Source organism: Octopus bimaculoides, chromosome 9, assembly GCF_046866305.1.
Source record: "Octopus bimaculoides isolate indiv1 chromosome 9, ASM4686630v1, whole genome shotgun sequence".
Taxonomy (NCBI): domain Eukaryota; kingdom Metazoa; phylum Mollusca; class Cephalopoda; order Octopoda; family Octopodidae; genus Octopus; species Octopus bimaculoides.
The window spans coordinates 80760586-80780414 of record NC_142936.1 but is presented as its reverse complement, the minus strand read 5'-3'; the positions used below and the strand labels follow the sequence as shown (position 1 = coordinate 80780414).

Sequence of the window (19829 nt, the reverse complement as noted above, 5' to 3'; positions counted from 1 at the left end):
ATATATGTATACACACACACACACACACAGTGATATATAGTATACACCCCCCACACACCCAAACACACCCCACCATATATATATACGAAAAAAAACAAAAAGAAATTTTACGGAGATGTACTTGCATAGCAAGTGACCTGATCTGAGATCGTGCGCTGAAACAAAAACAATTGCATCGTGGAAGGTGTTTATTAAGCCATTTAAAATCACACGAAAGCCATTTAAAAACACATTTCAACATTTAAATTTAATTTGCCAAAATATTTTCGTCACTTTGAGACCGCGACCTGTTCACTGACAAAAATTATTTTTCTTTAAAACTCATCTTCCATATAGAAATGAATGAGTGGAATAAGTTTCGTAAATTATCGTTATATATCCAATAGTCAACCATGTGGTTTTGATATATAATCTTCGGAGAATTTCAAACATACAGAAACACGGCAGTATATACTGAACATTCCGGTAAAAAGAAAGTTTCCTTACAAAGAGTTTCCACTGTTGCAAAAAACAAAAAGTCAGTGTATGGCTTACGGTATGAACTTCTGGTCGACCTCTTTTTTCTGTCTGTCTGTCTGTCTTTGTTATTTATTTATTTATCTATCTATCTTTTACATCAAGGCCAACTGCCCAGGGCAGAAATTACAGCTGTTCACTGACATATCTACTTTTCATTTTACGGTTACTCTTTTTTTTTTTTTTCTCATTTTTCGTCTACTTCTCTACCTCTCCTTCATTTCTCTCCCTCTATCACTCACCCTCTCTTCTCTCTCTTTTCTCTCTCTCTCTCTCTCTTCTCTCTCTTTTCTCTCTCTCTCTCTCTCTCTCTCTCTTCTCTCTCTTTTCTCTCTCTCTCTCTCTTCTCTCTCTTTTCTCTCTCTCTTTCTCTCTCTCTCCCTCTCACTCTCTCTTCCACACTCTTCTCTTTTCATCGCTTCTATTTCTCCCTGGATGCAGTTTTGCCGTAAAGATATCAATTTATTACCAGGGAATAAGCACATTAAAAGAATCAGGGAGATTCAGAAAAAAATATCTGAGGTCCCAAATGATTATTGTATATGTATCTATAAAAATATATAAAAAGGAGGCCACTATGTGGACTGCTAATGTGCTAGAAGAAGATTATAACATGACATGTGATCTTATTCTAGCACATTAGCAGTCCACCTACTGGCCTCCCTTATATATATTTTTATAGATACATATATATATATAAATGTAGATATATATATATATATATATATATATATATATATATATATATATATATAGAGAGAGAGAGAGAGAGAGAGAGAGAGAGAGATAGATATGTACGTACATACATACATACATACATACATACATACATACATACATACATACATACATATATATATATATATGCGTAAGTGTTGCTGGTGTGGTGTGTGTATGTGTTCTTTTATCCCTATCAGTCTGACAAACACATGAATTATTATGCTTCACTGAGGAGGTCTAATAAGACCGAAACAGCATAGTTTATCTGTTCCTTCATCTCATAAGAACTGGAATTCTAGAGCATCAACCTATTTCAATGTTTTTTTTCTTTTTTGCTTTGAGTTACCTTCCTAGCCACCGGTTGATTTAAGCCTTGTTCAAAATCCCTTGCTTCCTTTCGGTACGCCTATACCAACCAGACATTAATGTATTAACTGCAGAAATTGAAGGCCCAATGTCAGTCTTCAACGGGCAGAGATTAATCCATATATTTTACTGAATAAAATAATGTAGGAATCTTTGTGGTTTTTGTCACTGTTTACAGTTTTGCTCCAGTTGTTTTCAAATTTCGTATATGGATAAAGTTTTGTATACTAATTATGAAAATGAAATTCATTTTCCCTATAAATCCGTAATTAAAAAGTTATTAGCCTTTAAGATTTTCAGAATTTGGGTATTTTAGCCAATCAGAAGCGAGTATTTTTCACATCAACATGGCGAAAAGCTGTGTTTCCATAGTAACCAAAGATGCTGCTCGCGCGCACAAGGAGGAAAAAGAGATACGAGAATATATATATATATATATATATATATATATATACATATGTATGTATGTATGTATGTATGTATGTATGTATGTATGTATGTATGTGTGTGTATATGTTTGTGTGACTGTGTTTGTCGCCCCAACTTCGCTTGACAACCGATGCTGGTGTGTTTACGGCCCCCGTAACTTAGCGGTTCGGCAAAACAAGACCGATAGAATAAGTACTAGGCTTACAAAGAATAAGTCCTGGGATCGATTTGCTCGACTAAAAGGCGGTGCTCCAGCATGGCCACAGTCAAATGATTGAAATAAGTAAAAGAGTAAAAGAGTAAAAGGTAAATAAATATACGTGACTCTTCTCATCAAACAACTCGATCAATCCCGTTTTAAGCTGTTCATTGATTGATGTTACTGCTCTGGAAATATTTTAGTACATTAGCACTTATTTCACTCTTCATTTCCCAGTGTGTAGTGTGACAGATTTGGCTGGAAGAAAAAAAATTCATTTCAACAATATTCAAACGAAACATTTGTCAGTTATTTATAACTACTTCTGGCGGCCATTTGTACTTCTTTCATTTCATATTACCGTGTTGTTGTTGTTGTTGCTGCTGCTGCTGTTATTGTTGTTATTGTTGTTGTTAATGTCGTCCTTATCTTCCTCGTCGTCGTCGTCGTTGTTGTTGTCGTTGTTTAGCCTCTGATCGAGAAAACTTATCATCAAATGCATTCTTGTAGCCATAACTACCCATTTATTTATTTATTTATTTATTCATTCATTCATTTATTTTGTATGTCTTAGTTTTGGAAAGAAAGTCTTGTCGCATTTTTGACATGATCACTCAGAGATTTTTTTTTCCAATACTTACCGTAAAATAAGCAATAATTTTTACATTCTAATGTTGTTGCCCAACCCCGCTTTTTTTTTTTTTTTACCTTTTCTCACTGGGAAAATTACTTTATGCCACAGTGGTTGCATTCACATCGATTTGACCCTTTTAAAATGAGTTTAGACCAAACCCATAAGAGACACTGCATGCGGTATGAATTGAAAGGGAGTTCTTCAGCAATGGAAGCGGCCAGAAATAATAGTTTTATCAATGGAAATGGAACTTTAAGTGGTCGGACATGCTAACGAAAGTTTGACCAGTTTCGCTGAAGAAATTTTTCTCTTGCAAATTCCCTTCTATTTGGATGACCAAACTTTGTTAATACTGAGGTTCTGAAACCTATTATTATTACTGTTGTTGTTTGTGTCTGTTTTTGTTTTTGTTATTTTGTTTTGCATTTTTTTTTAAGTAGAACCGAGTTGACTGACTGACTGACTGGTTTGCTGGCTGGCTGACTGGATAGGTTGTTGGCTGGTTACCTGGCACGATGCATGGATAAATGGATGGCGAGATGGACGGTCGTGTTGTTGTGCTGGTTGTTGACTAATGTTTAATAGTGTTTCACTGGCTGTTTGTGTAATTGGCTATTCCGTAGAATGATGAGTTGCAGACAGTACTTGGTGGCACTATTATATACATGATATATATTTATATACATATTTTATAAAAATACATCATGTATGTATGTATGTATGTATGTATGTATGTATGTATGTACTCATTAAAGGCCTGTGATATGCAGGTGACCGACTGGGAGAGCAATGCCTGTCATTGCCACAGATGGAGGAAGCAGGTTAAGGAGGTGGTCGACACCTTTGAAAGAGCACGTATTCTGCATGAAGAATTTAAGCGTGCTGCTCGAAAGCGCACTGCTGGCGTAGTGAATGGAGAAAGCTTGGTTTGCAATGTTTGCAATCGTGTATGCTTGTCAAGAGCAGGGCTCATTAGCCACCAACGGAGCAGCAAATGCAAAACATAAGTTAGTCCTAGAACACACAATGTCCCAAAAGGTCAGCAATGGTCTTCCTCGGTCACGAGTAGACGGCCAACATGTATGATTGTATATATTATGCATAATATGCATCACAATTTTGGGGCCTGAATTATATCAAAAACGCCATGTGCACGTAATGTTGCACAAATGCTACAAGATTAGCTAATCGACTTTAATCTGATGTGGCGTGCCTTGCCGTAGGCCCTCAACTCCTGGTGGACACGAAGGGAGGCCACCGTAACATACAGTGTATCTTCAACATGTTTAGACCTGGTAAAGCCCTTTCTCTCCAGGTCCGCCTACAGCCGATTTCTTTCAAAGGGGACTAACAGAATGAGAGATAGAGAGGAATCAATCTCAATGCATCACCGGTATTTTATTTATCGACCTCGAAAAAATAATAGCAAAGATGACCGCAGTGTTATTTGAACTCTGAATCAGCACAAGTACCACAAGGAAATCTATCCAACGCTCTAGCGACTTATAATCCAGCATAATAGTTTTTGCTGTTTCATTTAATTAATTTTCTGTTGTATAATAAACAAAAAAATTTAAAAAATAAAACTTTATTACATTATTGTGTTTTAAAGTATAATACAGTAATCCTTCGACTATCGCGGGTGTTACGTTCCAAAATCTCCCGCGATAGGTGAAAATCCGCGAAGTATAACAGTACTGTACAGAATAATTTTTTAATTATCTTTAAAATTTGTGTATATTTATTTTATTATAAATACAAAACAACATCTCACACTCGCCTCCTGAGTTTCGTTTTCCATATAGTACGTGCGATTCTTTGTTTACTCACCTACTGTACACTATGTATTTTCTTTTAATATATTTTAATTGATGTGTTATACAGTACAGTTCTGTACTGTATTTTCATTTATTAATTTATCGATTTTTAGGCGTGAAATTGCTTATTTTGCTACAGAAATAATTAAAATCTAAAAAAATATAAATACCTTATCGGCCGCAGAAACCTGCAATATACTGAGGACTCCGCGATATAAATTTACATATATTAGCTAGAAAAATCCGCGATGTACTGAGAGCGCGATAGGTGAATCGCGATATGGTGAGTGATTACTGTATTTTGTACTTGTTTAAGTCATTTGACTGCGGCCACGCTGGGGCACCGTCTTGAAGGGATTTTGTCGAACAAATAAACCCCAGGTACTTATTGTATCGGTCTGTTTTGTCGAACCGTTGATTTGCGGGGACGTAAACACATCAGCACCGGTTGTCAAGCAGGTGGTGAGGACAAATACACACACACACACACACACAGATAGATATATACATATACATATATACAATGGGCTTCTATCAGTTTCTGTCTAAGAAATTCACTCCAGGACTTTGGTCGGTCCGAGTCTATAGCAGAAGATATTTGGCCAAGGTGCCATGCAGTGGGACAGAATCCGAAACCATGAGGAAAACTTTACAACTGAATATTAGGTTTTGTACTCCTTAATTCTGGAAAGTTCGAACAGTCAATAACTTCCAAATGTCAACAAACAACCAAGCGATCATGTGATCGCTTTAGCCGCAGTAACAGTTACCAAAACGCGTTCTTGGAAGCCTAGAGCGCACATATTCTTTTCTACTCTATACACAAGGCCCGAAATTTTGGGGGAGGGGGCCAGTCGATTAGATCGACCCCAGTACGTAACTGGTACTTAATTTATCGACCCTAAAAGGATGAAAGGCAAAGTCGACCTCGGCTGAATTTGAACTCAGTACGTAAAGACAGACGAAATACCGCTAAGCATTTCGCCCGGCGTGCTAACATTTCTAAGGGGTTAAACATACAGGGACAGACAAGGCGACTAAGTCGATTACATCGACCCCAGTGCATAACTAGTACTTTATTTATCGACCCCAAAAGGATGAAAGGCAAAGTCGACCTCGGCGGAATTTGAACTCAGAACGTAACGGCAGACGAAATACCGCTCAGCATTTCGCCCGACGTGCTAACGTTTCTGCCAGCTCGCCACCTTCTAGAGCGCACATATTGCCTTAAATAGTTCATTAGTTGAAAATAAATATCATGTCTTTATATACGTGTGTGCTTATAGATTTGGATTAAATTTTAATCTTGATTAGGGAAGAAATATGTTCGTAACAGAGATGGAGTTTTACTCTGTTATAAAATAAAGAATAAATACTTACTGTTAGAATGACAAGAAATAGCTAAACACTAGGCATTAGTCGCTACAGGTAAGGGAAATAACTCTTTATGACTTACTTCAAAGAGAAGACAATTCCCAATTTCATAATTCCTTAATTGTGTTTTTTTTACTGTTTCCGTTTTTTTATTAATATATCGTATTTTAACGTGTATAAAGAAACTGCTTTTGTCAAAAATTAGGTTTAAAAAATGTGGGAGTTTCTTACACGGTGATAGTACCATAGTCCCTTACAAAACCTTTTTAAGCCCCCCCCCCAAAAAAAAATTAGGGGGTTCCTTATACACGTTAAAATACGGTAAATCCTACGCTTACAGACAATGAAATGAAACTCAGTGAACTTTTTTTTTTAATTTAGAAGTTGTAAGAAGCAAAGTCGTAGTAGTAGTAGTAGTAGTAGTAGTAGTAGTAGTAGCAACCGCAGCAATTTTGTCCCGAATCATTCTTGATCGAACATAAAATCAAAGATGTTTCAAATTTCACAGTCTCATTTTTTTTTCTTTGCTGACAAAATGTGTGTGGCCCCTTGTGGGGAGTAAAGAAATAAGAAATGTTAGCACGCCGAGTGAAATGCTTTGCGGTATTTCGTCTGCCGTTACGTTCTAAGTTCTAAATGCATTCCAGATTACATTATGTTTTTCCCTTTTTTTTTTTTTTTTTCAAGTCGACATGATGTTATTTCACTTAACTTTAGCTTCTATTTCTAGCATATCGAGTGATCACATGCAAGCTCCGTCTCTTGTTAGCCCGTATAAAATCACGCTGTTTAGTTCCAATCCAGCAGATATAACATCAAATGTAATTAATCCATGACCATCCCACAAAGGGACAGACTATCCAAAATCATGTCTCTATTTAAAACAGTAGAGTGTGATCTATCGGAGATTTGGTAATTATTCCTAGCAGGTGAAGCCAAGACATAAAAGCTCCCTTTTCAGTTTGCATGCAATCATACATTGTGAATCAGTGGTCAAACATCATATATACGGAGTCATCTATTATTCCTTAGGACTCGGCCATTATGAAATTGATGCTGTCATGCTCTTGGAACGCAACACCCACGATAGTCGAGGGATTACAGTAATATACTTTCTTAACGAACAACATTCAGCCTTTTCTCTTCGTTGCAAGTTTTATATCTAAACATTATCTACATATTCTTTCATAGATCAACTTTTACCGAAGTTTTTGGGAAGAATGAACTTTTCTCAGTCTCTATAGTAAATGTCGAGATAAAACAATTAAATAATGAGATAAAAAAAAGATACAACAAACTCAATTGTTCTTTTAAGTTTTTTTTTTTATTGTTAAAACAGGATGAAAATATCAATAAACAAGCTTTCAAACAAACAAATTTAGCTCAGTTCTTAGTTTCACTGGAAAGTTCGAACCATCAATAGCTTCTGAATGTCAACAAACAACCAAGCGATCATCTGATCGCTTATCGCTTCACCCGCAGTAACAGTTACCAAGTCACGTTCTTGGATGCCTAGAGCTCATATATTGCCTTAAATAATTCATTGGTTGGAAATAAATATTGTGTGTTTATATATATTAGGATTAAATACAGGTTTTAAATATACAGAATATTTACGCGATTGTTAAGATCACAATAAATTACAGTAAATAAATAGTGAGATAAGATAAGGGAAGTGAAATGGAACAAATATCAGTAAATTCTTATTGAATAGAAAGAAAATGAATACTAAATAATTTAGAGTTAATTCCCTTAGAACTAAAGGTGCACATGGAGTTATTTCCCTTGATGCGACTTGTTGCATCAACTGAAGTGACCACAGTAAAATTTGATGCTGATTTCGTACTTTCTGTCAATATTAACCAAGCTATAAAACAATGAGAATTACATTTATTCATAACTCATTATATTTGAGTATATAATTACAATTTAACTATGTCTTTTGCGTACAAAATCCAATATGTAGTTACCTATCTTCAGCGTGACATACATACATACAAGCATACATACACATATACCTCCATATATTTATAAATATATATATATATATATATATATATATATATATATATATATATATGCATGTATGTATGTATTATATATATATATATATGTATATATATATATATATATATATATATATATATATATATATATATATATATATATATATATATATATATATATACACACATATATATATATATATATTACATACACAATTAACGACGTGAATGTGTACAAAAACCAATTTGCTGCTTTAATGTCTATAAATTCGTTAATTTATTTCTCTGTATATTTCCCTCTCTAACTTTTTTTTGTTGCTTTGTTTCGTTTCGTTTTGTTCTGTTTTGTTTTTAATGGACATTGCTTAATAAATTATTCATTAGTATACAGATATTTAAATGAGAGTCCGTGTACAAAAGAAGATTTGAAGAGAAGCTTTGCCATTGCAATATTGCCACAATATTCACCCAATAACGTCGCCTCTAAGACTGACCAAATGCCTTTTGGATAGTTTTCTTGTCTTCTTTCAGGTATTTTGAGCGATCTTCTTTCTTTCGACCAAATATGGAAGCAGGTGGGGCTCCTTTAAAAGAAAATCAAGCCAAGAATTCATTATGAAATATTTTGGTAACATATCATCTATAAGTAATTGTAACTCATCAAAATGTGTTTGGTGTGCATTGATACGTGTATGTATTGATAAGTGTGTTTATATCCGATGTATGCATGTTAGTGTTTATGTATGTGTTCATATACATGACACGCGTTCGCATATAAATGTTTATACACGCATGCGCTGACACACAGACATAAATATATATACATACTAGTCCCTTAATTTTCAATACTTAATATTTAATATTCAATATTCAATATTTCATTTATTCAATGAGACATTCAATACTTCATTTCATTTTACTGAATATATTATATATTCTATATCCTACATTAATATTATAAGAATATAAATAAAACATAAAAAACAGACAGATTTGAAATTCCTTTGAATAATATATTCCTCTATACACTATCATACAAACCCCTTTTCTATATATATATACGGTGTACATTTAAACACATAAGAGAGATGTCCATAATAGGACATCTAACCCGCTACAAGGTGCAGTCAATCTCCAAACCACAATTAGGGATAATTTCGAAAGGGAATGAAAATAAAAACATTTACCATCTATTTATTTGTTAATCTTGGCTTTCCGGCTGATGATAGCTGCCCTTGCAAAATATTATTTTATTTTGCTACAAAATAGCTTGAAACCATGGTTCAAGAAATAGATCGTAAATGTTTATATTTTTCATTCCCTTTCGAAATTATTCCTAATTGTGGTTTGGAGTTTGACTGCTCCTTTTAACAGGTAAGATATCCTATTATGGACATCTCTCTTATGTGTTTAAATGTACACTGTATGTATTTATATGAATAGTATATAGTCTATTGACTAGTATTTTTCTTCTCGCTAGACCACTGGTAGCAAATAGAATTTCTAAAATTTTTTGCTACCCTGAGATTTATTAATAATACATATATATATATATATATATATATATATATATATATATATATATATATATATATATATATATATATATGTATATATATATATATATATATATATATATATATATATATATATATATATATATATATATATATATATATACATACATACATATATGTGTGTGTATCTATATATTTCTTTTAAAACATTTGATTTCTTCAAGCACACAACTTTTCCTATAAGCGTTACTTCACGCAACTTGTCTTCATTTTGTCGTCAATCTGAAAGACATTCTATGTATACTTATGTATGTTGTTTCGTTTAGATTTTGTTTTCCCCACCTGCTTTCCTCGAAGCTCCTCTCTTTTTACTGTCGCTCTGCATGTTTTTTTTTTTTTTCTGTCGCTGTCATTGTCTCAGCATTATTTCTGTGTGTGTTTCTCTGTAATTCCCGCTCGTCTATATCTCAATAGCTTTCGTGACTGACACCGCTAAGTCGGTCAGTACTGACAGAAGGTGTGAAAGTCTCTGAAGTCTCTGTGTAGCCACAGGCAAAACGCAGGGTAGCAAGAGAATAAATGACTCCAGCCCAAATAAAATTATTATTAATCTCTGCTATGGTATCGACAGTCAACACTAAAGGTATAGGCATACATATATGCATACATACATACATACATACATATATACACACACATCCACACGCACGCACACATCCACACGCGCGCACGCGCGCACGCACACACACACACACACACAAACACACATACATAAATACGAACGCGTTGAAACTATGGTGAATCTAGTGTTCAAGACCGATGAGAGGATTTTCTTGTTTATTTATTTGCTTGTGTGTTTGTTTATATATTGATTTCGTTTGAGAATACTTACCTCCTCCACTTTCCTCTTCGTCCTTCATAACCTGATAAGTTTTGGGCTTGACATCTCTGAATTTTGATCCCTGATTCATACCGGGGTTAATGCTGTCTTCACATAATTCTGACCGTGGACTAGCACCATGAGCTTCCCCTTTAGGTTTGCGTGGTTTAGGGGTCACTGCATTTCTGAAATTATATATAGAAAAGTACAAATTAGTAAAACCTAGCAAAGTAGGGTGGAGCACCACAAGGTTTTGTCCATTGAGGTTTGTTTGCCCCAATGACCTTGATAGCTACGCCAGGGAAGTACAAAACCTCCTCCCATGCATGACAGGTCAAAGGATAGGAGCCAGACAAATACGGGCCACCTCTTCCTAGAGATTGGTTTGCTTAGAGCCAACACCCATACACCCTTAGAAATAAAACAGTGACAGAAGCATCGTTGACAATCGAAACTGGGAAAACTTGGGAGAGGAGACAGTCCAGGGTCGAGGACAGTGGGGAAAAGGCATCGATGGCCTATGCACCATAGGTAGTGGAGGGTTTAAGTGAGGGTGTGAGGGTGTTGTGATTCTCTAAAATGGTCATTGTGTCTACTAAAAATAGCATCTAAATAAAACGTCGTCATTATAGAAGGAAAAACGAAAGACTTATGTTTATATGTATGTAAATACACGCATGCATGACTATATATATATATATATATATATATATATATATATATATATATATATATATATATATATATGCATATATGGGTACAGGACGTCACCAACTGTATAAACAACATGAAAAACGAAGACAAACGAGTTAAATACGTAAACGAGAGAAAAAATGGAAAACAGGACAAGTAAACGACCCTTCATCAGTTGTTGGCTGTCTATCTACTCCTCCTTTCGCGCATTCAACGGCTATATGAGTTTTCAAAGAGAGTTGCTCCCATAAATTCTAAAATAAAATTTAGGATTTATGGAGAGTCAAAGTTGGGAACAAAAACAGGACAGTGGAGACATACAAGGAAACTGAACGAAAACAAAAGTGGAAGGTGGTTAGACCAGAACGAGAGGGAAAATAGTGAACGCTGAGAGAAATATTTTCTTTGAAAAGAGAAAAGATAGAAGAGAGAGAAAAAGACGTCAAGTTCATTGAACGTCTGTGCAGGAAAAGAAAGATGATAACGTGAGTAAAGGAAAGATGGGCGATGGTCACGTGGCACTCCGACGAGAGTTCCAGTTGATCCGATCAGCTGAACATGTTGCTCACGAAATTAACGTGCAAGTGGCTAAGCACTCCACAGACACGTAATTCTCAAGAAGATTCAGCGTGACACAGAGTGTAACAAGGCTGACCCTTTGAATTACAGATACTACTCATTTTTGCCAGCTGAATGGACTGGACCAATGTGAAATAAAATGTCTTGCTCAAAGACACAACGCGTCACCGGGAATTGAACTCAGAGAGCCTTACGATCGTGAACCGAGTGCACTAACTACTATATATGGACATACATATATATACACACACGTAGTCACACACACTCACACACTCATATATTAACGTAATTCTTTCTTTTTCTTTATAATTATATGTGTGTGTGTGTGTGTATACATACTTACATATATATATATATATATATATATATATATATATATATGTTAATTCTCTAAATGAGGTATTAACAGTAACTGCACGATAAAGTGAAGTATATTGCCACTTAAATGTGGCTGACCCCTAGGGGTGGATGTTACTGTTGGGGCTAAAAGCAACAGTAACATCCACCCCTAGGGGTCAGCCACATTTAAGTGGCAATATACTTCACTTTATATATATATATATATATATATATATATATATATATATATATATATATATATATATATATATATATATATATATATATATACACATATGTTATGTAGCTATGTATACATACATTTGTAGTAATTATATATAGTCAGTATACTTTGTTGATGTGGCTGCGTGTATATTATTACAAGAGTTCATATAGAGATGAAAGAATAAATTCAAGATCTATATATTTACTACATAAAAATAGAATTTATTTACTGGTCGATGATGATACATAATCAAAATGTAGAATCTTGCTGAATGAAGTAATCTATACAAGAAAGTTCAGGGATAGGAAATATAGAAATGACAGCTAAGTGGTGGCTTTCAGTTATGTGGCGTAGAGAAATAGACGGATATAGCAATCGCGTGAAATGGCTGTAAGTCTAATCGACTAAGAAGCGAATAGCAAGGTTATCAAGTTGTTTTTATTAATGGAACGCTAGATATTCTAGAAACTTCCAAGAGAGACGCTAAGCTTCTTGAATAATTAAGAATCACGTCTCATGACATAGATGCTTCGAGAAACTTAGTAAAGGGAAGTTACTCTATAATCTTTCTTGCAAGGGAGATCATTCAACCGTCTAGCTACCACTACACATATATAAACATACATACATACATACATACATACATACATACATACATATATATATACATACATATATACATATATATATATATATATATATATATATATATATATATATATATATATATATATAAAAGATAATAAGAGTGAAAAAACTACAGAAGGCTTGTGTTACATGGTTAAAGTATATATTTAAATTATGTCAGAAAAATGTTATAAAATTTTTTGGGTATATAAACATTGTATTTCTCCAAATACAATGTTTATATACCAAAAAAATTTTATAACATTTTTCTGACATAATTTAAATATATACTTTAACCATGTAACACAAGCCTTCTGTAGTTTTTTCACTCTTATTATCTTTTATACATCCAACCACGTGCTTTCACATGCCAACTTTCTCTCACACACACACACACACACACACACACATATATATATATATATATATATATATATATATATATATATATATATATATATACATACATACATATATATATCTACATATATATATATATATGCATACATATATATACATATATACATATACACACACACACACACACATATATATATAATACACGAATGAGTGAAAGAACGAAAGTAGCACTCAATACATTTGGTAAGTGTGACATACATGCAAAGATGAGTTATATTGTTATTAAACACCATGTGTATGTATGTGCACGTGTGTACATGTGCGTGTGTGTGTGTGTGCGTGTGTGTGTGTGCGTGCGTATCCAAGTATGTATGTAAACACACGCACACCAACACACACACACACAAACACATGCATATGACAATGCATATGACAATGTGCTGGTCACGTGTGGAAATCTTTTGATAGTGGGTCTGGTCGATCATGGCATTGCCTTAGAACTGAACAACAAGAATTGCAACAACAACAACAACTGCAACAACAACAACACCAACAACAACACCAACAACAACACCAACAACAACAGCGACAGCAACAACATAAAAAGAGAGGCGTCTCCAGAGGAATCTGACCGATAAAGCCGTACCTATTGACCGACTTATTAATAGCAACGTTATCTCGGTAACAACTGCACCGTCGCAAATACCACCACCACCACCGCCGCCACCACCACCAGCACCACCACTAATCAACACCAGCAACAACAACAACAGCTGTAATTACTGTTATGGTTTGCATGTTCTTTTCTACTCTAGGCACAAGGGCCGAAATTTTGGGGGAAGGTGAGGGCCAGTCGATTAGATTGACCCCAGTGCCCAACTGATACTTAATTTATCGGCTCCGAAAGGATGAAAGGCAAAGTCGACCTCGGCGGAATTTGAACTCAGAACGTAACGGCAGACGAAATACCGCTAAGCATTTCTCCCGGCGTGCTAACGTTTCTTATTTCTTTACTGTCCACAAGGGGCTACACACAGAGGGGACAAACAAGGACAGACAAAGGGATTAAGTCGATTACATCGACCCCAGTGCGTAACTGGTACTTTATTTATCGACCCCGAAAGGATGCAGGGCAAAGTCGACTTCGGCGGAATTTGAACTCAAGACGTAACGGCAGACGAAATACCGCTAAGCATTTCGCCCGGCGTACTAACGTCTCTGCCAGCATATGATTACATATTGACAACAAGAACAACAGGGAAAGAAACCTCTATGTGGTCACTTGATTTGCTAGAAATATAAATCAAATCTCATTGAAATTATTTTCTACTGTCTGAAATCAACAGAAGAAAGAAAACAAAAACAAAAAAAATGAATGAAAGAAAGAAAGAAAGAAATAAAGGAAGGAAGGAAGAAAGACGCTTTGGGTGAGGTAATCCTAGATACATTTTCAAATACTTCTGATCATAGGTTTCTGCTGACACATAACTGATCCAAACGACTAAACTACAGCTGTAGTAGTAGTAGTAGTAGTAGTAGTAGTAGTAGTAGTAGTAGTAGTAGTAGTAGTAGTAGTAGTAGTAGCAGCAGCAGCAGCAGCAGCAGCAGCAGTAGTAGTAGTATTAGTAGTAGTAGTAATAGTAGTAGTAGTAGTAGTAGTAGTAGTAGTAGTAGTGGTGGTGGTGGTGGTGGTGGTGTGGTGGTGGTGGTGGTTATACGAAGAACGAGTTCGCTAATCTGTTCTGCAATGCAGTTTACATTCTTGAAGAAATCAACTGCTTACAACTCCTTTTGTTATCTCCACAAATATGCAGATTTTAACCACTAAAACGGATAGAATTTCTCTGCAAATTTCTCTGCCAATTGTAGTTCCAAAAATCTCTATTGGTGACTATCAGGGAAGGGGAGAACGACTTATCAACTTGTCTTCGCTTTGATATCTGCAAAATATCCCAACTGTGTTCCAGTGCAAGAGATACTGACAAGCTTTAGCCTTGTACTAAAGTGTACTTGTGGAGGCACATGGCCTAGTGGTTAGAGTAGCGGATTGGCGGTCGAGGGATCGGGGGTTCGAATCTCAGACCGGGTGATGTGTGCTTTTATGAGTGAAACACCTAAGTTCCACGAGGCTCCGGCAGAAGGTAGTGGCAAACTTCTGCTGACTCTTTTGCCACAAATTTCTCTCGCTCTTTCCTCCTGCATCTAAGCAGCTCACTTGTGACGGACCGGCGTCCCGTCCAGATGGGGAGCCTATACGCCAATGAAAGCGGGAAACTGGCCCTTATGAGCCGAACAGGGCTCGAGAAGGAACAAGCAACAACAAAGTGTACTAGCATTTTTGGAAAGTTACAGATAAGGTGTCAAATAAGCTGCGGAATAGATTTTCGCTGGTGTTGTGAATTATACCATTAGTATTGTAATGTGTCCGCGGTACAATGTGAATTCTTAACTCTGCTCGCTCAATCCACGAGTATTCTATTGCTTAGTCTGAAGAAAGGATAATACAAAATAGATAATACAAAAAACGGTAAAACTCCTTGATACTTTGCAAGCATCTCACATATATCCACAAAATGCTTGCAAAGATACTCAGCGATTCACTGAAATGAAATGATCAGAAACACTTGAATGGCTCAACAAAAGATTTCTAATTTCCGAAGCTATATGCTTTAAATCTGCCTATAAAGCACTAATACAGTATTTGCCGACGTATAAGTCGTACTCTCGCATAAAACATACCTTATTTCACAAATATATTTCGTAGAAAAAAAAAAGGCAAGTATGTTTCACCATACATTTATGATTCTATGCATGTGAATGCAATGCTATGACAATCTACTGGAATAAAGTATGAAACCATAAATTTATCGTAAGTAGTCTACATAACGGGAGTACTGTATATCAACTTTATCATTTTTCAGTCCAACTTCATAATGGATTATATTTTGGTCAAGGAACTGCCATGCATATTGTAAAATTCGTATTTTTGGCTGTGTTGTTTCATGTAACTGCTGTTGGTCACTAAGGTGGCACGCCACTGCTATGACTTTGTTGTCATCCACTAATTGCAAAGAACTGACAGGCAGATGAAAGCTTAACACTCCTTCCATCTACTTCATTGAATCTCGATTTAGAAAATTAAAAATAGCTTCTTAAAGGTAACATAGTCATTAAATAATGCAAGACATATCAGGTGTGGGTTATGTGTACTGATGAAGGTGGTATAATGAGATGATGTGACTTCTACACATAACTGCCGATGTACCGCAAGCAATTTTTCGTAAGTTTGTGCTAAGGGATTGATATTTTGGCATGATTTCAATATTTTATTATTAGCAATAACTATCGTGCCTAGCGGAAATATGCTCATCCGGCTCCCTAGCCGACAACACTCGGTACTTCCATCCTTCATACGGTTGCATTAGATAAAGGGCAATTGTTAATATACTTTTAAGAATAACAAACGCGCGAACAAAGATACAACGCAATTTCAGAAGAGCAGAAAGGATATTGCCAGGAACTAAATGGAATTAAGGAGGAACGATCCAAACTCCTATTAATCAAGAAATTCTGGAAAGGAAATGGAGTTGGATCGGTAACATTTTAAGGAGACCTCCAAACAGCATTGCAAGATGTGTGTTAAACTGGCAATCAGAAGAAGAGCGAACATTGGACGGCCTAAGAAGACTTGGAAAGGGTGCATGGCGGATGAAGTGAAAGCCATCGGTCTTTCTTGGTCAGAAATCATGGAAGTAGCCTAAGATCGTGTCCACTGGCATGAAATTGTCGCGGCCCCATGCTCTTTTCGGGGTAATGTAGACGTACTAAAATCATAACTGAATGCATTAAGCATAGACTAAAGAACTCGTGTATAACATATACTGATTATTTGAGGGCTTTTAACAGTGTAAGTTAACACTAATGACTAGCAGGTGCATAAAAAATGTCACGGTTAAATGGGAAACAGTTGTACGGATTCAAGCAAAAGAGTAAATTACGAAAAAGCAAATAATCCTTTTCAGAACAGAAATACTCAAAGAGAATTCGTTCTCTCCTTTCTCCTCTTCTGTCTTACTCTATGTTCTAACTGGCATACTAAGCCAATATAGACGCGGAAAACACGTGATATCAGATATCAATGAACCATCGGCTGAATATGGATGACGTCAAACTGTATACCGCAGATGACAAATAATTGGAAACCCTGTTAAATACGATACGGAATAAGGTAGGAATTCAGTGGGGGAAATGAATGCCAAAGTCACCTTGAAAATTAATATATAATATCGTCTTAATATATAAAAGGATTGTATGTATGTATGTATGTATGTATGTATGTATGTATGTATGTATGTATGTATGTATGTATGTATGTGTGTGTGTATATATATGTGAGTAAAAGAGTAACTTACCGCTGGACAACAAAGTCGATCTCGTTGCCAGCTCTGACCATAGCCGCCTTAGCCGTATCGTGACTCCATTGTGTAGCATTTTCATTACAGATCTCCAAAATTCCGTCCCCTGGTCTCAGACCACACTTGGCAGAAAGGCCTTTTGGATTCACCTGGAAATGCAAAAGAAAATACGAAATAAACAAACATTGTTATTATTAAGTCGGTGGCGATTCCTAGTAGATAGAATAAGCACCAGGCTTACAAAGAATAATTCCAGGAGTTTATTTCTTTGACTAAAAAGCCGTGCTCCAGCATGGCCACAGTCAATTGACTGAAGCAAATAAAAGAATAGATGAACACCTTAAACATGCATTGCATACTTTAGAAACCACAGATCAAATCTGACTGAGTAGACCCAGGATCGAAGCGTTCCTGAAAGCTATATTGGGTGGGAAGGCACGGTGTAGAATATAGGAAGATATCATGTCGTGTGCTTCTCATTCCTTAAGAGGTTAGACTATGATTTTGTAGCGAGATAAAGTGGTTATTTACATTATTTACATTTGACAGATATTTGTCCGCTTCTTGTTTGTTGCTAACACAACGTTTCGGCTGATATACCCTCCAGCTTTCATCAGGTGTCTTGGGGAAATTTCGAACCTGGGTTCTCATTCCAAGATGAGGACAAATATCCGTCAAATGTAAATGACGTAAATAATGTACATAATTCCTCATCTCTTAAATATAGAACTGAAAGTGGATTACTGTTTCAAATAGATCGAGCAACCGCATAGCAACTCTACTTACGTCGGTTCGTGCAGACAGTCTGCATGGTAGCATGGTAGGCAGTCAGACAAAATACTTCAGAGAATTTTGCTATTATTCTACCTCTTAAGGTGATGAGATGTTAGAATCCACAGCGCGTCAGGCAAAATGCTTAGCGGCATTTCTTCCGACTTTTCACTTTGAGTTCAAATTCCGCCGAGGTCAACTTTGCCTTTCATCTTTTCGGACTCGATAAATTAAGTACCAGCGAAACACTGGGGTCGATGTAATCGACTAGTCCCCTCCCCCAAAATTTCAGACCTTGTACCTTTAGTAGAAAGATTTATTATTATTATTATTATTATTATTATTATTATTATTATTATTATTATTACAAAATGTTTAGCGGTATTTCGCCCGTCGCTCCGTTCTGAACTGAAATCTGCCTTTCATCCTTTCGGAGTCGATAAATTAAGTACCAGTGAAACACTGGGGTCGATGTAATCGACTAGTCCCCTTCCCACAAATTTGGGGCCTTGTGCTTTCAGTAGAAAGGACCATTATTATTATTATTATTATTATTATTATTATTATTATTATTATTATTATTATTATTATTATTATTATTATTATTATTAAGGCAGCGCACTGGCAGAATCGATAGCACGCCAGGTGAAATGCTTAACGGTATTTCGCCTGCCGTTACGTTCTGATTTCAAATTCCACCGAGGTCGACTTTGCATTTCATCCTTTCGGGGGTCGATTAAATAAGTACCAGTTACGCACTGGGGTCGATGTAATCAACTTAGTCCCTTTGTCTGTCCTTGTTTGTCCCCTCTATGTTTAGCCCCTTTGTGGGCAATAAAGAATTATATTATTATTATTATTATTATCATTATTATTATTATTATTATTATTATTATTATTATTATTATTATTATTATTAGGCTGGCTGCCTGACTGCCAGAATCGTTAGCACGCCAGACATAATGGTTAGCGGCATTTCTTCCGGCTTAGCGTTCTGAATTCAAATTCTGCCGGGATAGACTTTCATCCCTTTCGGGATCGATGGAATAATTGCCAGTTGAACGAACACTGAAGTGAACGTAATCGACTTGCCCCCCCCCCCCCCCCCCAATCCGTTGAGGATGCTGACTGGGCGCTGAAATTTGAAACTATTGTCGCCTTGGTAATAGATAGAAAAATGGCAAGGGAGAAAAACGTGGAATTAAATTAAAATTAAATTGAATTGAATTAAACTTAATTCAAAATAGATTTAATGCTCTTGAAGCCTATTTTGCAAATATGTGGTCATTGTGAGTAAATCTAGTACCCAGAGGCTAGGTACTAGATGTGTGTGTGTGTGTGTGTGTGTGTGTGTGTGTGTG

The 19829-nt window shown here is 35.8% G+C and overlaps 1 protein-coding gene across 1 annotated transcript in view; it reads right to left on the bottom strand.

Moving 5' to 3' along the window:
- Positions 1 to 8306: 8306 nt before the first annotated feature.
- LOC106872194 (PDZ and LIM domain protein 7) overlaps positions 8307 to 19829 on the bottom strand; it is a 54250-nt gene continuing 42727 nt past the window's right edge. The window contains exons 2-4 of the mRNA XM_014919093.3: positions 17695 to 17846; positions 10471 to 10643; positions 8307 to 8645 (exon numbers count right to left, since the gene is read on the bottom strand). Coding sequence (XP_014774579.1) covers positions 8545 to 8645; positions 10471 to 10643; positions 17695 to 17846 — 426 coding nt within the window. The 3' untranslated portion in view covers positions 8307 to 8544. The remainder of the gene's footprint in view (positions 8646 to 10470; positions 10644 to 17694; positions 17847 to 19829) is intronic.